The sequence below is a fragment of the Ovis aries genome, chromosome 2 (genome assembly GCF_016772045.2).
Source record: "Ovis aries strain OAR_USU_Benz2616 breed Rambouillet chromosome 2, ARS-UI_Ramb_v3.0, whole genome shotgun sequence".
Classification (NCBI taxonomy): domain Eukaryota; kingdom Metazoa; phylum Chordata; class Mammalia; order Artiodactyla; family Bovidae; genus Ovis; species Ovis aries.
Genome location: NC_056055.1, coordinates 231,440,475 through 231,468,298, shown reverse-complemented (window position 1 = coordinate 231,468,298; position 27,824 = coordinate 231,440,475). Strand labels below are relative to the sequence as shown.

General features: G+C 43.0%; 1 protein-coding gene across 1 annotated transcript in view; it reads left to right on the top strand.

Annotated features, from left to right (window-relative positions):
* Window positions 1–27,824, top strand: part of DNER (delta/notch like EGF repeat containing) — a 378,787-nt gene that overhangs the window by 297,699 nt on the left and 53,264 nt on the right. The window contains exon 9 of the mRNA XM_027964863.2: window positions 24,838–24,960. Within this exon, the coding sequence (XP_027820664.2) occupies window positions 24,838–24,960 (123 nt within the window). The remainder of the gene's footprint in view (window positions 1–24,837; window positions 24,961–27,824) is intronic.

Below are 27,824 nucleotides of genomic sequence, written 5' to 3'. Positions count from 1 at the left end.
ATAACTGGCTGAGAAAATGAAACCCTTAACCAGATTTTTAAGTGGTAGTTGTCTTAATAGTTACCTCAAATGAGCACATTAAGTTGGTGTTTGTCGGGACATCGATTCAGCTCTGCTGACCCAGATGATGTATTTTCTCGATACTAGCTTTGCCCAGAGGAGCTTCTATCTCTGAGAATTTACTGCATTGAGACTCTGCTGAGCACTTAAATATTCTCTTATTTCACTCCTGGTTATAGTATTATAGTATTCCTTTTTTTTTTTTTTTTTTGGTGGCATGTGGAATCTTAGTTCCCTGACTAGCAATTGCACCCAGGGCCCCACTGCTGCAAAAGTGTGGAGTCTTAACAGTGGACTGCCAGGGAAGTCCAGGATTCCTATTTTTTTAATTTGAGGATGAGTAAACTGAGATATTGAGTGTTTAAACAACAAGAGGTAGAAGTGATAGAAACTCAGATTTAACCTAAATTTGCTTGACGTGAAGTTCTTGACCAAGACGCTAGACTTAGCAGCAACCCAGCTGTGCTTTGTAAGTTAACATCTTACAGAAACCAATTGAATGAACTTTTTGGCCAACCCAGTGTGTGTGAATGTGAGCACTCACTTTATGCTGGATGCAACTGTAAGAACAAGCTTCTAGACTCATGAGATGAGGCTCTAAGAGGACACCTCAAAGCTGTGTTTGGTCCAGTGACTGACCAACACAGAGAAACACAACTTTGACTTCCAAGGAAGCTGAGCCTCCCCTAGGAAGATGAGCCTCTTCTGCTCTTGTTTCACTGTAGATTCAGCAGCTTCACAGTTGATGCTGAGAGTTAACCTGTGACTGAGACTTATGAGTTCATTTGACATGATATCTGCTTGGCGCACCTAATTAAAGAAGCTGCTCTTGCACTGCTTTCGTATGTTTGAAAATATCAAATTTCCTAATAGAAAAAAAAAATCACAAAATTTGTGTTTGCTTCAAAACAGAGCAGAGGTCCAAGTAATCTCAAAGAATTTTTTTAAATTACTGTCTTGGACTGTTTTGTCTCTTTATTCTTTCTGTAGTGAATGTGAAAGTGTTAGTTGCTCAGTCGTGTCTGACTCTTCTCAACCCTGTGGACTGTAGCCCACCAGGCTCCTCTCTTCATGGAATTTTCCAGGCAAGAATACTGGAGTGGGTTGCCATTCCTTTCTCCAGGGGATATTCCTGACCCAAGGATTGAACCCACATCTCCTGCATTGGCAGGCACACTCTTTACCATCTGAGCCACCAGGGAAGCCCTCTTTTTATAGTCATGGTTTCAAATATTTATGTATTCCTGAAGGGGAGGCAGTGTAAACATGCCAGGGTTCAGAACACCCAATCTGGATTCCAAAGGATATACAAGTGGTAGGTAAAGATTTTTTAAAATTAAAAGACTTTGCTAGCTATAAAATACAGTTGAATGGGTGAGTGTAGAACAGTAGTATTTCAGTTTATAAATACTGGGATCTCAGGACTAATTTAACGATGAGAAACCATTGTTCCTTCTTATAACTTTGAGCTAATGACAGCAACAACTAACACTGTTGTGGAACGTTACTGTTTACAGTGCCTTTTAACAACCAGTGTGTTTGTCTTACTTGGTTTCTAGCACCAGTAGGAGATACAGAAGCTACAACATGCCTGATGTATCCGTTTACTGATGTCAGTGGTGTGCATGCAAATATTTTTTTAAACATGCAAAAGGAAGTCAGAAATCTGCAGTGTAATAAAAACTCATTCATTCCCTATTTTCTTCATTCAAAAAAAAAAAAACAAACAAACAAACCAGCCTTCCTGTGACTCAAATGGAAAGTACAGGCATAGTGGCATAGCCATGTGACAGATGGGTCACCCTTGAGCTTAGCTGGTCTCTCTTGATGGGTGCTTCTCACTTCTGGGGTCTCCAATGTCTGCTGCTGCTGTTGAGTCGCTTCAGTCGTGTCCGACTCTGTGCGACCCCGTAGATGGCAGCCCACCATCCCTGGGATTCTCCAGGCGAGAACACTGGAGTGGGCTGCCATTTCCTTCTCCAATGCATGAAAGTGAAAAGTGAAGGTGAAGTCACTCAGTCTTGTCTGACTCCACAACCCCAAGGACTCAAGTCTAGTAGCTCTTTAATCTTTCTTCCTTACCGCTTGAATTTCTGGAAGTCTCCTGCGCTGATCCTTGTATTCATGGATGCTTTTGATGCTGCTTCTGGTCACCTGGCCCTGTCGTCATCTTAGATCCTCTTCATATTTGACTTCTGTTCTTTTCGTTTTCTCCCTGCGATAGCACTGATGTCCAGAACCTCCCACAAGCTAGCCTCAGTGGCACTGATCGGCTGTCATTGTCAGTGATGGAGCGTCTGCTGAGCCCCAGAACCCCAGGGCTCTAAACCCTCTGGCGATATCTGACGTATAGAGTGACTGATGGTGGCCTGTGGCCTGAGTCCCAGTTAGACCACTAATATGGAGATTCGTCTGCATGTTCCACTTTTTTCTGGCCTTCTAGCCTTCGGTGTGCTTTTAAATTCTCTGCTGATTTGGACTTGGATAAAAACCTGGGGACAAGGCCCTGCATTTCTTCCTTTGTTTCTGTATCATAGCCTTAGGTTTTCAGTTTGAAAGCACACAATGAAAGTTGCTGCCTGTTCTGAGTACTTTTTACAGAATTGCTTCAGTTTTAATGATGCTTCAGAGCGTTCATGTTTGCCTGCCTGAAGCAGATGGATACATGACCTCCTTTTCAGTCCAGCACATGATCAACTCAGGCATTTACTGACTTTTCAGAACAGCATGTCCCCTCCCATGTCACCCAAGTGCTTCCTTATGCAATACCATGCTGCCCCATTTAAAATCCCATTTGGCTTCAGAGGGTTGCCTAGAGAGGTCCTTAACTGTTTGGACTGAAATTTTAATGAGATGCTAATGATTACCAGGATCACAGTTTATTTTTTTCTCTAGCACATAGGTTTTTTTTTTTTTTTTTCCAAACTTTAAACCTTTTTGTATTGGGGTATAGCCAATTAACAATGTTGTGGTAGTTTCCGGTGAACAGTGAAGGGACTCAGCCATACATACACATGTGTCCATTCTCCTCCAAACCCTCGTCCCATCCAGGTTGGCACATAACATTGAGCAGAGTTCCAAGTTCTATACAATACATCCTTGTTGGTTATCCATTTAGAATATAGCAGTGTGTAGAATGCAAAAGTAGGAAGTCAAGAAACACCTGGACTAACAGGCAAATTTGGCCTTGGAGTACAGAATGAAGTAGGGCAAAGGCTAATAGAGTTGCCAAGAGAATGCACTGGTCATAGCAAACACCCTCTTCCAACAACACAAGGAAGACTCTACACATGGACATCACCAGATGGTCAACACCAAAATCAGATTGATTATATTCTTTGCAGCCAAAATGGAGAAGCTCTATACAGTCAGCAAAAACAAAACCAGGAGGTGACTGTGGCTCAGATCATGAACTCCTTATTGCCGAATTCAGACTTAAATTGAAGAAAGTAGGGAAAACCACTAGACCATTCAGGTATGACCTAAATACAGTGGAAGTGAGAAATAGATTTAAGGGACTAGATCTGATAGACAGATGGACTAGTCCATCTAGTGCCTGATGGACTATTGATGGAGGTTCATGACATTGTACAGGAGACAGGGATCAAGACCATCCCCATGGAAAAGAAATGCAAAAAAGCAAAATGGCTGTCTGGGGAGGCCTTACAAATAGCTGTGAAAAAAAGAGAAGTGAAAAGCAAACGAGAAAAAGAAAGATATACCCATCTGAATGCAGAGTTCCAAAGAATAGCAAGGAGAGATTAAAAAGCCTTCCTCAGTGATCAGTGCAAAGAAATAGAGGAAGACAATAGAATGAGAAAGACTAGAGATCTCCTTAAGAAAATTAGAGATACCAAGGGAACATTTCATGCAAAGATGGGCTCGATAAAGGACAGAAATGGCATGGACCTAATAGAAGCAGAAGATATTAAGAAGAGGTGGCAAGAATACACAGAAGAACTGTACAAAAAAGATCTTCATGACCCAGATAATCACGATGGTGTGAACACTCACCTAGAGCCAGACATCCTGGAATGTGAAGTCAAGTAGGCCTTAGGAAGTATCGCTAACAACAAAGCTAGTGGAGGTGATGGAATTCCAGTTGAGCCATGATGCTCTGAAAGTGCTGCACTCAATATGCCAGCAAATTTGGAAAACTCAGCAGTGGCCACAGGACTGGAAAAGGTCAGTTTTCATTCCAACCCCAAAGAAAGGCAATGCCAAAGAATGCTCAAACTACCACACAATTGCACTCATCTCACATGCTAGTAAAGTAATGCCCAAAATTCTCTAAGCCAGGCTTCAACAATACATGAATTGTGAACTTCCAGATGTTCAAGCTGGTTTTAGAAAAGGCAGAGGACCCAGAGATCAAATTGCCAACATCCGCTGGATCATAGAAAAAGCAAGAGAGTTCCAGAAAAACATCTACTTCTGCTTTATTGACTATGCCAAAGCCTTTGACTGTGTGCATCACAATAAACTGTGGAAAATGCTGAAAGAGATGGGAATACCAGACCACCTTATCTGCCTCTTGAGAAACCTATATGAAGATCAGGAAGCAACAGTTAGAACTGGACATGGAACAACAGACTAGTTCCAGATAGGAAAAGAAATACATCAAGGCTGTATATTGTCACACTGCTTATTTAACTTATATGCAGAGTACATCATGAGAAATGCTGGGCTGGATGGAGCATAAGCTGGAATTAAGACTGCCGGGAGAAATATCATTAACCTCAGATATGCAGATGACACCACCCTTATGGCAGAAAGTGAATAGGAACTAAAGAGCCTCTTGGTGAAAGAGAAAGAGGAGAGTGAAAAAGTTGGCTTAAAGCTCATCATTCAGAAAATTAAGATCATGGCACCTGGTCCCATCATTTCATGGCAAATAGATGGAGAAACAGTGGAAACAGTGGCAGACTTTAGTTTTTTGGTCTCTGAAATCACTGCAGATGGTGATTGCAGCCATGAAATTAAAAGATGCTTACTCCTTGGAAGAAAAGTTATGACCAACCTGGATAGCTTATTAAAAAGCAGAGACATTACTTTGCCAACAAAGGTATATCTAGTCAAGGCTATGGTTTTTCCAGTGGTAATGTATGGATGTGAGAGTTGGACTGTGAAGAAAGCTGAGCACCAAAGAACTGATGTTTTTGAACTGTGGTGTTGGAGAAGACTCTTGAGAGTCCCTTGCACTGCAAGGAGATCCAACCAGTCCATCCTAAAGGAGATCAGTCCTGAGTGTTCACTGGAACGACTGATTTTGAAGCTGAAGCTCCAATACTTTGGCCACCTAATGTGAAGAGCTGACTCATTTGAAAATACACTGATGCTGGGAAAGATTGAAGGTGGGAGGAGAAGGGGACGACAGAGGATAAGATGGTTGGATGGCATCACTGACTCAGTGGACATGAGTTTGAGTAAACTTCAGGAGTTGGTGATGGACAGGGAGGCCTGGAGTGCTGCAGTCCTTGGGGTCACAAAGAGTCATACGTGATTGAGCTGCCGAACTGAACTGAACTGTACATGACCCTCCCATACTCCTTACCTATCCCTTTCCACGGACAACCATAAATTCACTTTCTAAGTCTGTGTCTCTTTCTGTTTTGTAAGTTCATTTGTGTTATTACTTTTTAGATTCCATATAAGGGGTGTCATATTTCTCCTCTTCTGACTTGCTTCACTCAGTATGACACTCTCTACGTCCATTCCTGTTGCTGCAAATGGCATGATTTTGTTCTTTTTATTGGCTGAGTGATATTCCATTATGTATAGGTTTTGCATCTTTTTTATCCATCCCTCTGTCAATGAACATTTAGGTTGCTGCCAAGTCTTTGCTCTTGTAAACAGTCTAATGTGGTTTTTTGATAGTATAGATCAAAGTGAATGTCCCAGGTCTAATTCATTAGTAAAAGTGTTTCTTTTAGGTTGGATAAACCCAACTGAAAGGAAGTCTGAACTAAGGAATACATAGAGCCTGATGATATGACTCCCCTTCATCCATGTTCCCCTGAAAATACCTTTCCTACCAGCTCTCTGATGCCTAAAAGTTCATGTCTGTAGTTTTATTTCTTCAAGTTAGGCACTGTTCCCAGTAATTAAACCTTAGTATAAGTTAGGTACTGTTGAGTAACAAGTTCAGTTCAGTTCAGTCTCTCAGTCGTGTCCAACTCTTTGAAACCCACATGGACCACAAGCATGCCGGGTCTCCCTGTCCATCACCAACTCCTGAAGTTTACCCCAACTCATGTCCATTGAGTCGGTGATGCCATCCAACCATCTCATTCTCTGTCGTCCCCCTCTCCTTCCGCCTTCAATCTTTCCCAGCATCAGGGTGTTTTCAAATGAGTCAGCTCTTTGCATCAGGTGGCCAAAGTATTGGAGTTTCAGCTTCAGCATCAGTCCTTCCAATGAACACTGAGGACTGATCTCCTTTAGGATGGACTGGTTGGATCTCCTTGCAGTGCAAGGGACTCTCAAGAGTCTTCTCCAGCATCACAGTTCAAAAGCATCAGTTCTTTGGTGCTCAGCTTTCACAATCCAAGTCTCACATCCATACATAACCACTGGAAAAACCATAGCCTTGACTAGATGGACCTTTGTTGGCGAAGTATTGTTTCTGCTTTTCAATATGTTGTCTACCGCCCCCCAAACTTGATAGTTCAATGTAACATTTATTGCTTATAATTCTGTGGTTGATAATTTGGGCAGGCTTAACTAGGATGTCACCAATGCGATGAACATGAGCTTGGCCAAACTCCAGGAGATGGTGAGGGACGGGGGGCCTGGCATGCTTCAGTCCATTGGGTCACAGAGAGTTAGGCACAGCTGGCCGACTGCACAACAACAACTAGGATATGTCTTCTCTGCTCCGTGTGGTTGCAAATGTATTCACTTCTGCTTTTGTGGTCATCTGGCAGATCAGCTGGACTTGGCTGATCCTGGATGACATCACTCACATGTCTGGCAGTGGCTGGAGTGATGGCAGCAGCCAGGCTACACATTTCTCATCACCCAGCAGACCAGTCTGGACCTTTTCACATGGCAGTTTGGCATTTGGGTCCCAAAAGCTGCAAGCAAGGACAAAGCCCACTTTACACTTTTCCTTTTCTTTCTTTTTTTTTAACTTTCTGTTTTGTGTTGCAGTTTAGCTGATTCATACTATTATGATAGTTTCAGGTGGACAGTAAAGGGACTCAGACATGCACATACATGCATCCATTCTCCCCCAAATGCCCCTCCCATCCAGGCTACCACATAACATTGAGCAGAGAGTTACCTGTGCTATAAGTTGGTCCTTGTTGGTTATTCATTTTAAATATAGCAGTTTGTACATGTCCATCCCCAACTCCCTTATTTTCCCTTCTTCCTCCCACCCCACACGGCCGCCCCCCCCCCCAGCAATGAAGTTTGTTACCTAAGTTTGTGAGTCTTTTTCTGGTTTTGTAAATAAGTTCATTTGTATCATTTCTTTTTGGGTTCTGCCTATAAGGGATGTCATAGATATTCCTCCTTCTCTGTCTGACTGACTTTACTCCGTATGACACTCTAGGTCCATTTATGCTGCTGCAAATGGCATAATCTCATTCTTTTTAACGGCTGAATAATATTCCATTACATATGTGTACCGTATCTTCTTTATCCGTTTCTCTTTCAGTGGACATTTAGGTTGCTTCCAGGTCTTGGCTATTGTAAGTAGTGCTGCAGTGAACACTGGGCCTCATGGATCCTTTTGGACTATGTTTTTCTCAGGTTATATGCCCAACTATGGAATTGCAGGGTCAGATTCTTTTTCTGTTATGTTTGCTAATGTATGATTGGCACAAGCAAATCAGAGGACCAAGCCCATGCACTTGATTTTGTGATGGGAGAAGCTACAAAGAATTTGTGGCTTGTTGTTGTTGTTGTTGTTGTTGTAACAACAGTCTTAACCTACACATGTGAAAAATGTGAATGAGTCATATGTGTGTGTGTGTGTGTGTGTGTGTGTGTGTGTGTGTGCACATGAGTGGGGCTTCCCAGGTGGCACTAGTGGTAAAGAACCCGCATGCCAAGGCAGGAGACATAGGTGATGTTAGAGTTAGGACTTCAGCTAAAGAACTTCTTGGAGAAGATTAATCATCTGGACTGTACCTCAAGGCAACTGGATTACAAAGAACATTTCAAAATGTAAATGGTTTTGATTCCAGGGTCAGGAAGATCCCCTGGAACAGGGCATGGCAACCCACTGTAGTATTCTTGCTTGTAGTAGTCTTGCTCTGTCCATGGGAGATGGACAGAGGAGCCTGGAGGGTTATGGTCCATGAGGTCCCAAAGAGTCGGACATGACTGAAGCGACTTAGCGCATATATATGTATGTATGTATGTATGTATGTATGTATGTATGTATGTGCGCACGTGTGTGTATGTAATGCTGATTTGAAGAGAAGGAAGGTTGAGAAACAAAACCAGTACGTAGTCACTGATTGCTTAAAGTACAGTTAAGGCCCCACTGACTTGCCTACTCAGTGATAAGGAATCTAGGAGACAACTTCTTTTCTTCACAATTCTGTGTAGCTTGAGCCTCATTCCTGCTCTACTGCAACAAAGCTTCATTTTCCACTTTAGGTTATTAATGTACATATTCTACTAGTCTCTTAAGACACCAAATAAAACCCATACTTTTGATGTTCCACTGCTTTATCACCTCCTAAATGAATAAATGCCTTATTATTAGGCATCCTTTAATATTCATTCAGTAGAGGTAATAGGAATAGGATTAAGATTTACTGAAATCATTGAGTTCTGACTCCAATTTATTTCCATTTTAAAATGTTCTTTGTAATCCAGTTGCTTTGAGATATAGTTTGGGGGATTAATCTTCTCCATGAAGTTCCTTAGCTGAAGTCCTTACTCTGAGAGTCAGCTTCAGCCTTTATGAGTTTGCAGCCCCGGGGGATGGCCGCCAAGTGGGAGGGAGGTGTGCGCTTCTAAAAATATTCTTGAATGACTATGATGCATCTCCATAGTGTTTAACAATCTGTAGTATTCAGCATGTTTACTTGAGAATGACAGTGACTAATAGGCAGTTAGAGGATTGTATCTTTGCATTGTCTCTTTGAATGTCCCCGGTGATACGGGAGTGAAAGTAAGTATACGGGTATACTTACTCTGCATTGCAGAGTCCAAGCACTGGAATTTTCTTGAAAAGTCCCGATCACAAGTTTTGCCTTCCATCACACAAACACCTTGGTACCAAGCTGTATTTCCATGAAACTGCATTTTCTCACTAGAAATGGCACAACTTTGTCAGATCACATTCCCCAATTTTTGGTTCGTGAAAGTCATGGTAGATGGCTATTTCCTTAAAAATTTTAAATTAACAATTGTTTTAGCTGTATTGAAATTTACCTGCTATGTAACGTGTTTAAGGTGGACAGCAGGCGGATGAGCTGCGTGTGTGTATTGCAGAACCACCAGAGTGTCAGTTAACACCTCCCTAATTGCTGTTTCTTTATTTGTGGTGAGAACATTTAAGGCCCACACTCCCAGCAACTTTGAGGCGTATAGTATAGTAAGTATTATTAACTCTAATCGCCATGCTATACACTGTCATCATTGTTCAGTCGCTCAGTCATATCCGACTCTTTGCACCCCATGGACTGCAGCACACCAGGCTTCCCTGTCCTTCACTATCTCCCAGAGTTTACTTAAACTCATGTCCACTGAGTCAGTGATGCCATCCAACCAACTGTCGTCCCGTTCTCCTCCTGCCTTCAGTCTTTCCCAGCATCAGGGTCTTTTCCAATGAGTCAGCTCTTTGTATCAGGTGGCCAAAGGATTGGAGCTTCAGCTTCAGCATCAGTCTCTCCAGTGAGTATTCAAGGTTGATTTCCTTTAGGATTGACTGGTTTGATCTCCTTGTAGTCCAAGGGACTCTCAAGAGTCTTCTCCAACACCACAGTTCAAAAGCATCAATTCTTTGGCACTCAGCTATACATTAGGTGCTCAGAATGTTTCCATCTTATAAATGGAAGTTTATATCCTTGGACCAGTCTCTTCCAATTTCCCTCACCCCCAGCCTCTGGCAACCACCATTCTCCTCTCTGTTTCTATGAGTTCATCTGCCATTTTCTGATAGTGTTCTTTTCAGCCAAAATGTTGTTCCCATGGGTTAAGGAAGCTGCAACAGCAGATGTAAGAAAAAATTCTGTGCACTAATCTGAATTTAGACTTCTTCTTCTGAGTAGGTACATGTGACTCCTAGTCACACAGTGAGAAATCATAAATGTTTGCAATATCCTTATTGCCTTCCCTCGTTTTGGTCTTCCTTTTCAAATGTGGCCTCTGCTGTTGGTTCGGGATTTCTTTGCACTGCTTTCTTCCCTGAAGCAAAGGAGTGACATTCCCCAAAAGAGTGTCATTTCGTTTAGTCCCCATGTCTATGGCTGGCAGGTTATCTGACTGCGCGTTTCCCTGTCGGTTTATTTCTATGCCTGAGACTGGTGCATGTTCTGACTGTGTGTTTTGTGGTTGGTTTACTGATATGCTGAGGGGACGCCAAGGCTATTACAAAGCATTGCTCTGCTGTATCAAGCCGTACATTTCTGAGAATCAGAAGTTGGTGGGAGATGGGTACATTGCTATTCTGTAACTCAGGGATTCTCAAGTGTGTGATCAGAATCAGGTAAAATCCTTATTTAGATCTCAGATTTCTGGGCCCTACCTGCAGAGTTTCTGATTCAGCAAGTCTAAGGTGGGACCTGAAACCTGCATTTCTAACAAATTCCCAGGTTCTGATGCTGCTGGTCTGGGGACCATACTGTGGGGACTACTGGTTTAGTGTGATGAACACAGATACAAGTCCCCATGAGGGCAAACAGCTCAAGAGAATATATTGTGATCACTGGGTGGGTAGCAAGTTAAAATAAATTTCAACCAATAGTTTGTAAAATAAATGAAAAGGAATGAAACATTTAAAGAATGTTCCTATATTTTCAGTTTAGTTCAGTAGCTCAGTTGTGTCCGACTCTTTGCAACCACATGGACTGCAGCCTTGTGTGTCCATCATCAACTCCCGGAGTTCACTCAAATTCATGTCCATTGAGTCAGTGATGCCATCCAACCATCTCATCTTCTATTGTCCCTTCTCCTGCCTTCAGTCTTTCCCAGCATCAGGGTCTTTTCCAATGAATCAGTTCTTCCCATCAGGTGGCGAAGCTATTGGAGTTCCAGCTTCAGCGTCAGTCCTTCCAAAGAATATTCAGGACTGATTTCCTTTAGGATGGACTGGTTGGATCTCCTTGCAGTCCAAGGGACTCTTTTAAGAGTCTTCTCCAACACCACAGTTCAAAAGCATCAATTCTTCGGCGCTCAGCTTTCTTCACAGTCCAACTCTCACATCCATACATGACCACTGGAAAAACCATAGCCTTGACTAGGCGGACCTTTGTCAGCAAAGTAATGTCTCTGCTTTTTAATATGCTGTCTAGGTTGGTCATGACTGTAGCCTTTTAAAATTCCTCTTGGTTCACATACATACTTGTTCACATACATATTTGCATGAAAATAGTCATCTAGGTTTTATTTTCTCTCCGAAGTGCCTATTAGAACCTTGATCTTTGATTTTGCCCTGTCACCTATCTGCTGTCTGTGTTGGGCCCCACATCCAACTTGGTGTGTTTGTTTTATACTGAAAATCTCTAGAACCTGAAGGCTTTATGCCTACCTTTTCTTGTCCAAATCTCATTATCCTCACCTCAACTACAAACCAAGTTATTTTACATGTATTAATAAACATCCTAGATGATCGACTGAAGTTATGAGATTATTCCATTAAAATATTTTACTTATTGTTAAATACACATATGACAATTATCTTTAAAATGAAGTTGAAGATACTCTCTTGTCGTTATACTTAATCTTGAACCCTGGAGCTTTGTCATGGTGTTACAAGCATTTGCATTTTTTAAAAAGTAGTTTTTATAGAGAATCGCTAAGAAAAATAGACCACTTTATCATGGATGGTTTTAACTGTAGCCACTGTATGTCTGGGCTTCCCAGGTAGCACTAGTGGTAAAAAAGCTGCCTGCCAGTGCAAGCGACACAGGAGACCTGGGTTCCATCCCTGGGTCGGGAAGATCCCCTGGAGAAAGGCATGGCAACCCACTCCAGTACTCTTGCCTGGAGACTCCCATGGACTGAAGAGCCTGGCGAGTTACAGTCCATGGGTGTGCAAAGAGTTGGACACAACTGAGAGACTTAGCATGCACGCACACACTGTATGTTTAGAGGATGTATCGAGGCATTTGTAAACTATAAAAGAAATAGATGAATATTAAAATTTATTATTAAAGGAAACAGTATTTCTTCTTTACAGATTTGCTTCCTTTCATGCGTACATCTCCCTTTTGTAAAACATGTCTTTACATTGCTCCCTTTTGTTAAAATCCCTGGTGACATTTTTTTCATTTTAGCTGATATAGATCATAGATGAAATCCACCCTCTAGTGGCCAAAAGCATCATGAAAAAAAAAAAAAGACTTTTATAAGACTAGGCTATAAAGTTAGGAAGAGAATGATTTTTTTTCATGTGACTAGTTTGTGACCTAATTCTGAAGGCACATTCAAGAGGAAGCTTCTAGAAATGTTTAGATCTGCATGGGTAAAATAATTCCCAAGATAACGGACACGTTTAAGATTCAAATGCCTTTCGATTTGCAAGTGCTTCTGTTTCCGTGTGTTCATTGCTGAGTTCTCTGGACTTCTGAGGCCCTTCCTAAGTCCCAAGTCAGCTGTATCACCTAAAATACGCTCTTTCCTTTGTTCTTAAATAGTTTTCAAAGGAGAATGCCAACTGTTGATTTTTGTAAGGACTGTCTTGGAGTAGTGGTTGGTTGCTTTTCTGTCATATACTTACCAATTATGTCTATAACTTAAAAACAATTTTATTGGAGTACACTGGCTTTACAATTTTGTGTTGGTTTCTACTGGACAGCCAAGTGAATCAGTTATACATATACATATATTACCTCTCCTTTGGATTTCTGTTCAGTTTGGGTCACCACATAGCGTTGAGTCGAGGTCCCTGCGCTGTACAATGGGTTCTCACAGTTGTCTGTTTTATACAGAGGAGTGTGTATACGTCAGTCCCAATCTCCCAATTCATCCCTGCCTCCCTTTCCCCCTTGGTATCCATATGTGATGGCTGACTGATTCTTACATCTTAAACAGTCTCCTCTTATCATAAGACTGAATTTCCCCCTCTCTACACTATGATAATTGCCCCACTTCCTTCACTTCCACCTAAAAAGTACCTTAAATAAAGCCAGTCTTTTCCTAAATGACAAGTATCCTTGCTGTCCAGTCACAGTTGTCATTTCCCTTGGTTATTGGCCACCTGTCTTGGAGTTGTGATTCTACCCAGAAAATACCTATAAAGTATCTATCATATTATCCCTTTGCATTACACAAGGATTGGTAACATATTTCCATTATGGACAATTAGAAAACATGAGCATCCATATCTGAAATATAAAAAATAATCCCTTTAGTTTCACTGCCTAACAAAACCCACTGTCAGTTTGGGAATACATTTTTTATTGCATTTGTACAAATCAGGCATTTGTAAAGAAAAGGACCACTCTTTTGTATTTCTGTGTCAAAGGTTATTCTGCTCGATGATGCCACTTTCCTGGCAACTTCAACTCACCCACTGTGACTGAGCAGCTCCTGTATTCACCCACCTGTGTGCTGAGAACATGAGAAGAGGACAGACAGTTGTTAAAGGGAAAACACAGTTGGGATCAAAGATTGAGCAGAGTTTCGGAGCGTGACTGCCAAGCAGGACGCTGGATCCAGCACAGAGGGTGATCTCGGGGATGAGGCTGAGGAAATGAAAAGAGGAGGTCTTCTAAACGCCAAATATAAACAAACTGGGTTTCATATGTGGGAAAATTCAGGCATTTGAGCTCCTGATTGGTGAAAACTGGTCTTCCCTGCTGACCTAGCTGGTAAAGAATCCGCCTGCAGTGTGGGAGACATGGGTTCGATCCCTGGATTGGGAAGATCCCCTGGAGAAGGGAATGGCTTACCTACTCCAGTATTCTGGCCAGGAGAATTCCATGGACTGTATAGTTCGTGGGGTCGCCAAGAGTCAGACACACAGAGCAACTTTCACTTTGACTTTTGGTGGGAGCTGGGCTAATCAATCATCAGAGTGCAGGGCTGATGATACTGGTGTTTTTCCAGGAAGTGGTCTTGGCTGCCCATGTGAAGCGGTGACTTGGGGTAATCAAGCTTATACTGAGTAGGGTCCTTCATATTCCCCCATCAATAGAAATTGACTGGAGGTCAGACAAGAAATTCATGCAAGTCTTAATTGGGGCCCCTGCTGTAGCTGGGGTAGCAAGAACAAACATCCCATCCCCATCCCTACCCTGCTCCTGTTAATAGGGTTCTGTTGTATTTGAACATGCCTAGAAAAGAAGCTGGTCCAGGGAAAGCGACTCAACAACTGTCAGTTCCTCGATTCCTTCTGAAAGGTATTGTAATATCTCTGACTAAAACAAGCCAGCAACCTAGGCTCATCCTCAACCTCTCCCTCTTTCTCACTCTTCACATAGTATTCATTACCAAGTATTGCTGTTTTACTTTCAAAACTACCTGTTTTCTTTCTTCTTTCTTTTTTTGACTATGCTGTGCCACTTGTGAGATCTTAGTTCCCTGACCAGGGATCAAACCTGTGTCCTCTGCATTGGAACCACAGAGTCTTAACCACTGGACTACCAGGGTTAGGAAGTCCCTGTTTTACTTTTTAAATGGCTCTTGACATTCATTCTGTAGCTGGTGCTGCCACCACCCTCATTCTAGCCATGTTTTTCTTGGGACTACAGAAATAACCTCTTACCTGGTTTCTCAACCTAGGTTCTTGCAGGTCTCTCCATTTTCCAAAAGATGACTGGAGTAATTGTTCTGAAATGCAAATCGGATTTTGTCATTTAATACCACTCATCCCAACACACACACACACACACACACACACACACACACACACACACACACACTCACTCACTTCATTAGAGGTCCTACCTGATCTGGAACCTGCCTGCCTCTTGTTTCTTCTCTGCCCTTTGCTCTTCAGTGGGTTTTTCCCATCTTCAGGAGGAGCCCCGAGCCACGCTCCCTGTACTATGGGACTTCCACACACACTGGTTGCCTCCTTGAATTTCCCATCGCTCTTCCCACCACACTGATGTGACGCATGCCTGACCTCTCAGCCCGCTGTCCCTTCCTCAAGGGGCAGCCCCCTTTCCCTTCCTCAGAAGGCAGCCCCCTGGAGCTCAGCCAAGGTCAGCTCTGCTGTTCCTTCTTCCTCCTGGCATCCTAAGCTCCTCATTGTTTCAGTTCAGTTCAGTTCAGTTCAGTTCAGTCACTCAGTCGTGTCCGACTCTTTGCAACCCCATGAATCACAGCATGCCAGGCCTCCCTGTCCATCACTCACTCAATTATTTTACATGTATTCAGATTCCTATTTGGTGTCTTTCCCCTTTAAATGATCCTGGTAGAGAGAGATTGTGTGTTTTCACCAAGTCACAGAGCCCTGGCACATAGTAGGCATTTAATAACTATTTCTTGAATTAAAGAATGAATTGATGGAGGAGACAAGAGCCTCAGAGAGTCACCGACCTTCGCTACATGCCTACTGAAGGCAGCGGGCCTTTGCAGTGATGGAGAATATAGACTCAGCACATGAACAGTCAGGAAATGACTTACAGCTCGCTTTTGATTATCCATTCTTTCAGAAGACGGGGAAGGAGGCGGAAATTTGTAGATGGCTCAATAACATAAATACTAGGGAGGCTGAGGAATCTTAACACTTCAACTTAGCCTCTATCGTCCTTTCCAACTGAATGTTTGTATCAGTAAGAACCACAATGATGGAAATATTAACTGATCTGCATCTTTTCACATCAATTTTCTGTCTGGCCCAGGAGCCCCTAGTGATGAAAGGGTAAGAAATTAAGGTGTATAAGAAAGAAGCAACATCAGCACTGATCTCCACAGCCAACTAATACTCTGTATTTACTTATTCAGCTTCCTGCATGTTCACTGATATTTTCTTGTGTGTGTGTGTGTGTGTGTGTGTGTGTGTGTGTGTACCAGGAGCATAATGACTCCATGGAGATCTGTAAAATAGCAATACTGCAGGTCTGCTTAGATTCAGAACACAGCATTTCACCTTTTGATAGGATTAGTGCAAGCAGAGATTCTTGCCTATGTTTTTCTGTTATTAAGATTCCTACTGTGAATATACTAGCAAAGAGAGAGAGAATCACACACACACACATGGGCACACACACAGTTTCCCTTGAAACAAAGTTCTCAGTGAAGTGAATGCATTGCCTGACCCTCCGCAGTGCTGAGAGGCTGACTCTATGACAATGAATGAGTTTAGCCACAATTTGAAAGCTCACAGTCATCTTAAAAGAACAGGATTATTGTTTCTTTGCCCACATCTTTAACTACTGTGGGTCAGATGTTTGGAAATTTGATCTCCTGGGGGGTGGCCTAGACTTGAATCAGGGGGTGTTGGGTTTTCACATTTTCTCCATTCCATCTGAAATGCGGAGGAGACAGCCTTTGAATCCAACACGACAACCCTAAAGAGAAGAGGCTCTCCTTGTCTCCCTGCTCACTTCGACCTGCTGCTGCTGCTGCTGCTAAGTCGCTTCAGTCATGTCCGACTCTGTGCGACCCCATAGATGGCAGCCCACCAGGCACCCCCATCCCTGGGATTCTCCAGGCAAGAACACTGGAATGGGTTGCCATTTCTTTCTCCAATGCATGAAAGTGAAAAGTGAAAGGGAGTCGCTCAGGTCTGAGCTGAAAGCAAAACAAAAAAATCAAACAAAACCCCCTAGACACTTCAGATTTACTCTGACTTTGAGCTTGGCCTGAACCAGCAGGGACCAGGGATGGTGAGGGGTGAAGGGATCAGACTGGCATCTCTTAAGTTTCCAGTGTTGGCAGATAGGTTCTTTACCACTAGCATCACCTGGAAAGCCCCTGTTGTTATTCCTGTTCCCATATAATTTTTTTTTAAGTTGATATGTTATATTTTTGTTTTTATTCAGTTCAAGCAGTTTTCTTTCCTTTTTTTCTTTTGGCTGTGTGGCATGTATTTCCCTGACCAGGGATCTGACCTGCATCCCCAGCAGTGAAATTTGTGAAGACTTAACCACTGGACCGCCAGGGAAGTCCTTGCACTTGACCACCAGGGAGGTCCTCGCCCGAGAGCTTTGAAAGTCCAGGCAGCAGGAGGCACAGATAGCTCTCCAGGTGTGATACAAAGGGAGGAGTGGTTGCAACTTGTTACACAAAGTGTGAAGCCATTTGGTTACAACTGGACTCAAATAGTTTGGGATTTTTCCAAGTGGGATGTCATGGGCAGTAGGGGTGGAGGGGCAAAGAGCTCTAGAAGAAACGCGGTGTGGGGCCAGGATCCTGTCCCCTGCTGGTAGGAAGATTCTGTCTTGGGATGGTGAGGAGAGAGAAGGCAAAGAAAATGTGGCGGAGGCCTTTCAGTGGGGAGAGTGGGAAGCAAGCACCTCTTAAACCTGGAGGCGGCCGCTGTGTCTGGACAGTTCAGACCTGGACGGTGGAATCTGGTTCACTGTGCCTTCGCTGAGTCAGTCGATCCTGGCAGACCTTGGTCTTCCCAGGAGGACACAGAGGAGTCCCACCCCAGCATCAGAACATTCGACAGGATTCTCAGCAGCCTAATAATTATCAGGCGGGGGCCCCATCCTCTCTCCTCTTTCTATCCCATTGGGTCTAGCATGTTTGCAGCCCAGTGAATGGAGTGCCTGTTTGCTTCTGCAGGATGGGACTCCTGGACAGAGTCACCCCACTGACTGGTGTTCCCTTAGATCCATGATCGCAAGCTGACTACTTGGTTCTGCCTCCCAATCTTTTTTCTTGACGAATTCACTCTTACTGTGCCCAACCAGAGTTTCAAACCTGCACATCTTTAAAACTCCTCAAGTTGCAGTCATGTTATAAAGAAGGTCTAGGACAGTGGTTCTCTAAAGGGGTATTTTGTTCTCTGGGAGATATACGGTGGTATCTGGAGGGAGAGAAGGGTGATGCTGCAGGAATCTGGTGGGGGAATTCCGAGGCCAGGGAGGCTGCTCAGCATTGTGCGGAGCTCCCAACAGTAGGGACCTGGTCCAGAATGTCGACAGTGTCACAGTTAAGAAATCCTGATTCTGGGTGTCATAGACTGAAGTGTCCCCTCCATGTTTTGTAAGTGGAAACCCTAGTCCCCCAGTATAACTGTGTTCAGAGATAGGGCCTTTAAAGAGGTAATTAAGGTTCTATGAGGTTATCAGAACAGGGCTCCGATCCACTATGACTGGTGTCATCTGACCATATAAGATGGGGACGAGACATGGAGAGGCGTAGCCATGGAGGAAAGGTCACTCGAGGACACAGTGAGAAAGCAGTGTCTGCAAGGCAAGGAGAGCGGCCTCAGGAGACACCAAACTTGCTGACTCCTTGATCTAGGACTTCCTGCCTCCAGCACTCTGACAGGATACATTTCTGTTGCTTAAGTCACCCAGTCTGTGTTCTTGTGCTATGACAGCCCTATACAGTGCAATTTATTTTTTGCAACAACCCGGGAAAGTAGGAAGATCCCATAGCATTGAGCGGGTGGCCTTAGAGTGAGTTTCTGTACCTCTCCGACTCTTCATCCCTCATCTCTCAGCTGGGACTCGTCACGCTCATCATTTGGGATGTTATGAGGGTTAAACAAGTTAACAGAGGTAAAGGGTCAGTAAGGAAGCAGAGGCCACTCACGTGCTACTGGACAAAAACCCCTTGTGGGTGGAGACCTTGCCATTTAGTTGTGTGGTCACCGCATCTGGAAGTTTCTGGCATATCACAGACGCATCTTAGATGTGTGTTGGTTTTTTTTTAATTGGGTATAATTGCTTTACAATATTGTGTTGGTTTCCACGGTACAGTGAAGTGACTCAGCTATTGTTATTCTGTACAGTGAAGTGAATCAGCTATTGTTATTCGGTCGCTAAGTCTCGTCTGGCTGTGCATTCCCATGGACTGTAGTATACTAGGCTCCTTTGTCTTTCGGTATCTCCTGGAGTTTGCTCAAACTCTTGTCCATTGAGTCCGTGATGCTATCTAATCTTCTCATCGTTGCCATCCTCTTCTTCTTCTACCCTCAGTCTTTCCCAGCGTCAGGGTCTTTTCCAATAAGTTGGCTCTTCATGTCAGGTGGCCAAATTATTGGAGCTTCAGCTTCAGCATCAGTCCTTCTGATGGCTATCCAGGATTGATTTCCTTTAGGATTGACTGGTTTGATCTCCTTGCAGTCCAAAGGACTCTTAAGAGTCTTCTCCACAGTTTGAAAGCATCAGTTCTTAGGTATTCAGCCTTCTTTATGGTGCAGCTCTCACATCCATACATGACTCCTGGAAAAACCATTATCAGCTATGCGTATGCATACATCTCCGCCCTACTGAACCTCCCTTCTACCACCATCCCACTCACCTAGGTGATCACAGAGTGCTGTGCTATACAGCAAGTTCCCACTAGCTATCACTTTTACACATGGTAATGTGTGTATGTCAATCCTTATGTTGATTTAATCAATGGCATTTTAGGTCCCCATTTAAAAGCTGTTTTTTAAGCTTTCTTTCTGTACCAGATCCTGCAGGCATAGCTGTGAACCATGCCATCACAGCCTCTACCTTCAAACTTATATTCCAGTGAAGGAAGAGAAACAGCAATTGATAAAAAACAAGGTTAATACGATTTCAGATCATTGGAAGTACGCTGATGGATATCAGTTGAGTGTTGTAATGAGAAATGGGCGGGGGACGCTGCTTTGGAGAGTGTTTTGAAAAATTATCCGAAGAAGGGATTTTTACTCTGTTTTGTTTTGTTTGCTGATATAGGTGTATTTTATTGGTGACATAAATTCTTTAAGAGCTATTGCTCTTATGAAGTGATATTCCAAAATAGGGAATAACTGTTAGTATAATCTTCTCTTGATTTATCTACTGTATCTATCTATCTGTCTCTATATATGTACACACACACATATATATATACTGGTATAATACATTCCAGGAAAGCTCAGTATCTCTTAAAAAACCATTGTACATGTAAAGCAGTCAGATTCTAGGCCTTGAAAGCTGTAAACAGGGTTTTCACCTATGGGAATGTCCAGTGGGATGGTCTAAAGTTGTGAAGGATGCCAGACCACCACTGGCTGTGCAGGAGAATCCCAGATATTTCAAGGTGTTTAGTCAAATGCTTATCAGTCGTTCAGATGGTAAAAAAAAAAAAAATCTGCCTGCAATATGAGAGACCCAGGTTCAATCCCTGGAGAAGGGAATGGCAACCCACTTCCGTATTCTTGCTGGGAGAACTCCAAGGACAGAGGAGCCTGGTAGGCTACAGTCCATGGGGTCACAAAGAGTCAGACACGACTGACTGACTAACACTTTCATGTTCACTTTCGATCAAATTCTAATAAAACCCTACAGTCATTGTGATAAACAGTCCCTCCCACTCCCCAATTGCCAAAATAGCTTCTAAAAGGCAATGTGGCACCCATTGTGAGCCAGAGTTTTGAAGGTCTGCAGCGGCCTCCTGATCTCCTAGCCAGTCGTTATTCTTGCTTTTGGGGTCTTTGACATTGTTAACCAGCCCTCCCTGGCTCTCGATTTTCTCTTGGCTTCCATGCCCACACCCCTTGGGGTTTTCCCCTCTTCTTCCCCATCTCTGCTCATCTCTCTCTAGCTTCTTGCTCTCCACCTGCCCATTCATGTAGATACAACCTTGATCTTTTCTTTTTTTCTCTGCATGTTCTTCTTCGATGAAAACTTGAACGCATCTTCCAGGCATCTCACATCCAAAGTGCTGTTCTTATGCTTTTTTGGCTGATTTTCCCAACTGCCACGTGGACCTGGTTAAGTGAACTCCGAGTTAAACATGTCCAAAATCCAACTGGTCAGCTTCCTCTAAAACTTCTTATTCCTTTTGTCATAACTGTTGCGTTCACAGCAACATCATCCACTCACACATCCTAGGCATGGCAGCTGTCTTAACCTCTCTTTGTCACTCCTCACATCCAGTTGGTTAATCTGTTTTCTCAAGACTCAGGGAGTGATTGGAGCTGAATATTCTGGATCAAGTCCTGCAAAGATCAGATCACTGGGGATGAAAAACAGTGCCCCAGAAGAGACTACTCTTATCCCACCCTTCTGATCTTCAATTTTATTTTATTTTAAATTCTGCACTAACCTAATTTTTCTAGACCTTGGGCATACTGCCCTGAGCTAATTTGTTTGCCCAAATTAATTACCAGCAGGGGGTGGCAGTCTCATTTTCATAGAATCCTTCTGTTTTGGAAGAGATGCCTTTTTCCTCAAACAGTCCGATTTAGGTACTTTGGCAGTGCAAAGGGTGTCTTGACATTTCCATAAAGACATTTAAATGTTACCCTCTCTAAAGAAACAGTTTTAGAATGTGAAATCTTTATTTTTTTTTTCCCCCAAGGAAGAAAAACATCACCAGCTTAATTATCTCTGTAAAATAACTTCCTCCTTTGCTCTTCATATTGCTAGTGGAAAAAGATGATGATACTGTTTTCAAAAAACAAAAACAATTCTAGAGGATTTCAAGAAATTTGCTTTTGATTTTCATCTGTATAAATAATGCCGCAATTCAGAGGTCAAAGATGCTTATAGGGTTATGTGTTATCCTTGCAAGTTGATTTTTGAAAGATCTGCTGGAAGGGCAAATATGAGCAGAAAAATGCTGCTGGTGGTCGTTGCTCCACACTGAGAAGAAGGCAAAAGAGACTTAACTCTTTAGATGTGTAAGTTCTAAAAATTGTGATAAAAAAACCAGATAATATGAAATCTATCCTATTAACAGAACTTTAAGTGCCCAGTGCAGTATTGTTAACTACATACTCATTGTTGTATAGCAGAGCTCTGGAACATTTTCATTTTGCATAACTGAAACTCTATATCCATTCAGCAGCAACTCCCTGTTCCCCCTCTCCTCCACCCCAGCAACTATCATTCTCTTCTGCCCCTATGAGTCTGACTACTTTAGATTCCACATTTGAGTGGAATCATGAAGGGTTTTTCCTTCTGTGACTGGCTTATTCTACTTAGCACATGGCCTCAAGGTTCATCCATGTTATAACATATGACAGGATTTCCTTCTTTCTCAAGACTGAAATTTCATTGTGTATATATTGTATCACATTTCCTGGAACCATTCATCTGTTGATGCGCATTTATGTTTTTTCTGCCTCTTGGCTATTGGGAAGCATGACTCAATGAACATGGGACTGCAAATGTATCTGCAAGATCTCATTTTCAACTCTTTTGAATAAATAACTAGAAGTGAAGTTATAGATATATGGTAATTCTATTTTTCATTTTTGAGGGATCTCTGTATTTTTTGTATTTTGTATAGCAACTGCAGCCTTTTACATTCCCACTAACAATGTATGAGAGTTCCCATTTCTCCACATCCTTGACAACACTTGTTAATTTCTGTTTTTGCTTTGTTTTCTTATGGCCAGCTTCACTGGGATGAGGTGATACTTCTTTGTGGTTTTGATTTTCACTTCCCTGATGATTAGTGATGTTGAACACCTTTATGTATACCTGTTGGTATACTTACACAGTTCACCAAAAACAATACCAACTGAATTAAAGACTTAAATCTAAGAACCTGAAACTATAAAACTCCTGAAAGAAAACTTAGGGGAAAACCTTGATAAAATTGATCTCAGCATTGATTTCTGGATATGACACCAAAAGTATAGGCACCGAAAGCAAGCATAAAGTAAGACTATATCAAACTGAATGCTTCTATCCAGAAAGACTTCAGAGTGGAAGAAACTGTTTGCACACTCTATCTTTAATAAATTGTTAATATCTAAAACTCTTGTAAAAAGAAAGATTTTCTGTTGAATCTAGATCAGAAATCTAAATTCCTGACTTGTGCTATAAGCGATCAGAGAGTAAAGATTCTGGACTTTTCAAGCCACATGTTTCTGTTGCAGCTACTCAATTTATTATTGTATGAAATCAGCTATAGACAATATATATGTGGATGGGTGTGACTGTGTCTCAATAAAACTTCATTTATAAAAACAGGGATGAATTTGGCCTGTGGACCACAATTTGCTGATTCTTAATCTAGAGCTGGGTTTCTGCATCTGTCTCTTTCACTGTTAAGCTGGGCGAGTTTTTGTTGGGGGCTGTTCTGTGCATCATAGGATGGTTTGCAGGAGCCTTAGACCAGAAGCCAGAAGTGATCCCCTCCTCTCCACCCTTGTGACAACTCAAAATCTCTCCAAACATTGCCAGATATCTTCTGAGGGGCAAAATTGTGGTTGGCTGAGAACTCTGATCTAGATGATTAAAATAATCTGATAAAGGGTGATAGGCAATATTTCTGTGAAGCTACAAGAAGCCTGGAGAGATAGAAGAATGGAAATCCATAGGGTATTTGTCTCAGAGGGTCAAGGTCCCCTTAAAGGAGCCACTATCACTGCTGAAAGATGGAAAACAATTCAAAAAGGACTGAAGTGGCAACTTACTTGAAAAGTGCTCCATAAATAATGCAAATGTGAGCTTAACCTACTTTAGTGATAGGCACCAAAAACAGAACAATTCAACACATTAGCCTGTGCTAACGGGACATTCTGAGCTCCAGGGCTGGCTCTGAGCTGCTGGAAATGAGCTGGCGGTTCCAGTGCCCACTTGAGCAAGCGTTTATTTTTTCTGCTTATCTGAATTCAGAACCAACACAGGCAGAGTGATTTCTGAAAGTGCTCACATGTTTCTCTTTGTTTGGACAGGGCCAGACAAAAAAATGGCCTGGTTTCATCGCACATTGGCAGGAACACATGTTTTTAAAAGTTAAAAACAGCCTAACATTCGTGAGTGAATCTCAAAGAATGTTGTCTTCTTGTCCGTTAGAATAAACACCTGTTTTGCAAAAAAAGAGAGGAAGAGTCATCTTTCTTGAAAAATCGTTGCTTTTTCTTCATTGCTGTTATTCTATTTTTAACAGTTAAAAACTTTAAGCACAGAGTACCATATTATAATTTAGATATTTGTCATTTTAAATAAACAAAAAAACCACCCCACATTTCATCAGGAAGTTCAGTTAAGCCCTTGTTAGCTGAGCTTCATTCCTGACTTGGAAAACAAAGGAACTCGCGGATCCTTTTCTTCTGGAATAAAACTCTCTCTAGCTAGGTCTATTTTTCTAATTGATTGGAGGGAATATGGAGTCCACATCCTTGAAAGGAACTGTTTGGCTGTTAAGTCCTGTACCTAGTGCTACCTCCTGTGTGATCACAGCAGGAGGTGTGGTTCCATAGCCTATGTCTCCTGGTCACAGTACTGCTTCCCTGGTGGCTCAGATGGTAAAGAATCTCCCTGCAGTGAGGGAGGCCTGGGTTCCATCCCTGGGTCAGGGACGTGACATAACGGGGTCATTTGTGGATCATGACAGTGGTTGGGCTCGTGACAAAAAGTGGTAAGAACAGATTCTTCACAACCTTTCTGGAAATTTACATTTCAGTGTATCCGGAGAGACCCAGCTCCTTCAGTCCCATCTATTTGTGCTTCACTTTCCCTTGAACACCCACTGCCTCCCTGGCAGGCTGACCCAGTGTGCGTTTAGATGGTTCTGGTTTGACCTCAGATCTTTCCTTCTGTCCCTCAGGCTATCATGGCCTCTACTGTGAGGAGGAATACGACGAGTGTCTCTCCGCCCCGTGCCTGAATGCTGCCACCTGCAGGGACCTCGTCAATGGCTACGAGTGTGTGTGCCTGGCAGAGTACAAAGGTGAGCATCATGGGGCAGACGTGTGCCGGCGTGGCTCTCCGTGACGTCATGGATTTCTCCACACACGTGCGTAGACCTCTGACTGGAGCCTGAAACTGTTCTGAGTAAGAATCGAAAGCTGGTAGTGGAATGATTTACAGGGGCCAAGGAGAGCAGTGTGCACGTCTCTGGTTTCTTCTTGATAAACTGAAGCGTCGCTCTCCTGTCCTTTCCTTCTCATCCTTCTTCTCTTCTCCTCTCTTATGTAAAAAGCTGAGCTTAAAAAGGAATGTGAAGTGGACTCTCAGGCTCAGGTCAGAGGATGCAGCTGTGGCACCAGGGGAGGAGGGCATCTGCCCTGAAGTGCTCTCCGGGTGAGGAGACAGTGCTGTGCTTTTCAGTGAGAGGAGGCGGGTGGAGTCTCACACGTTGGCAGGAAAAATTCATTCTCGTTAAATGAGTCGTTAAAGGGGAGGCAAGCGTTAGTTCATTTGAGTGAACTTGTGTCAAAGTCACTCTGGAAAAATGGCCGATGTTGATGAAGAGTTTATAATATTCTCAGGTGGTGTTGGTGGTAAAGACTCCTGTTAGTGCAGGAAACAAGAGACACAGGTTCAGTCCCTGGGTTGGGAAGATCCCCTGGAGAAGGACGTGGCAACCCATTCTAGTATTCTTGCCTCCAGAATTCTTGCCATGGACAGAGGAGCCTGGTGGGCTACAGTCCATGGGTCATGAAGAGTTGGACACAACTGAGTGACTAACATTGTCACTTTTTTTTTTAATAGCATCCAAACCTTGTTCTGCTTCCCTGGTGGCTCAGACGGTAAAGAATCTCCCTGAAGTGAGGGAGACCTGGGTTCCATCCCTGGGTCAGGAAGATACCCTGGAGAAGGAAATGGCCACCCATTCCAATATTCTTGCCTAGAAAATTGCATGGACAGAGGAACCTGGCGGGTTACAGTGGTCCATGGGTTTGCAAAGAGTTGGATATGACTCAACAGCTAACACACACACAAACCCTGTTCTAAGTCCTTACATGGGTAAACTAATAAAAAAGACCTGGGAGTAATTCAAGAGGACGTAGTGTCAGCCTTCATAAGCCCCTCCATCTTCCTCCCCTGTGGGCTCACTGGTCTCAGCCGGCACTGTGTCAGGGGCCTGGCCATCAGCTGCTCTGCATGTGTTTCTCTAAGCCATGACTTCAGCGCTGGTGTAGACTTTTGTAATGCCTTTGAGGGCTCTATTTATATCCATTTCACTTAACCTTTTGCCCATACCACTGCCTGCTTGATAGCATTGATCTGCTAGTGACCTTGCTTTGTAGCTGCCATTGCTTCTCTTTGGATGGACCCACCTTTATTTAGAGGTCTTTCTGGTGAGCCTTGAAGGTTTGTAGGGCACATGGATGAACCTGATCTAGCCCCTGGGTGGAAGGGCTGAAGCTGAACCCCATCTTTGCTGTATGTTTGGCAGATCTGATGTTTTTGCCTGGAGAATCCCAGGGATGGGGGAGCCTGGCGGGCTGCCATCTATGGGGTTGCACAGAGTCGGACACGACTGAAGCAACTTAGCAGCAGCAGCAGCAGCAGCATGATGCCCACTTATAGCTGAACTCTGCCAACTCCCATGAGGACAGGTGTTCTAGCTTCATCCACATGGATTTAAGTTCTAGGTGGATCTGAGTATCAGGAAATAGGGCATCCTCTCAAGTCTGGAAAGAATAAAAGAGCAGTGAACTTGGAGACCTAGGTAGCACATCCTCACTGTGCCGTTGGCATACGAATGACCCTGGATAAACCTCTTCAATTGACTTGAGATTGAGAGATTTTGAGATTCTTCAATGACAGTGTTAGTAGTGGCAGATGTGCTTCAAAAATTTAAATCCCAGAATTCTTTAATTTATGATAGAATTTTAGAGAGTAAGTTTCATCTTTATAAGTGACACAATTATTAATGAGGTGTACTGCGAATATGCTTCTTGTGTTCCTGGCTTGGAAGCAGTGCTCATGATATCATGACCAAGAAATAAAAGTGAAATTGTGTATGATGACCTGCTAGTGACTTCACAAATTCATGGACTGTGAGCCTCACTTTTATTTTTTCAATCCATTTTTCTCAAAGGGTATTTCCAAATTTTGCTGCTTCTTTCAAGCCTTATATTAAATCACTCATTCACCTTCATGGAATGAAAAAGAGCTTATCATTTAGAGACATTTTTAAATTTCCCTAGTTTTCCACATCCTACAACAGTGGTTCTCAAACTTGAGCATGTGTTAGAATCTGCTGGTGAGCTTCCTGGAACATAGTCTGCTGGGCCCCAACCCTTGAGTTCCTGATTCAATATATCTGGGGTAGGGTCCAATGATTTGAATTTCTGGTAAGTTCTCAGATGATGCCGATATGCTGATTCTTGCTGCCCTTTGAGAAGCCCCACCCTACAAACTCATCTGCAATCACAACTGCTCAAATTTTATTGTCCTCCCTATTAACTGTCAAATGCTCCCCATTCTGCTCAAGGCTAATCCTTCCGTATATGTTCCTCATTCCACCCCTTCTATTTTTCTGTGACTTTCCTCCATCAGTTACAGATGCCCTGCTGTGGATGACTCAAGAGGATAGGGTTGACTTGAGATGACTCAAGATCCTGGAGGGGATCTCAATTGCATTTGAGGATGTGGGTTTTCAAGAAGAGGGCGCAGTGCCAGGAGCCTTTATGTACCACAGGGTTAGGAGATAGGGTTCTGGGGAGAACAGAGGACTCAAAGACCAGCTGAGCCATAAAGACCCCTCAGCTTATAGAGAGGAAATATGCACCATGGTGTGCTGCATGTGACAAAGGGCTCCCTAGCTCATGGATCCTGGCTGGACTTCCTTGGTGGTCCGGT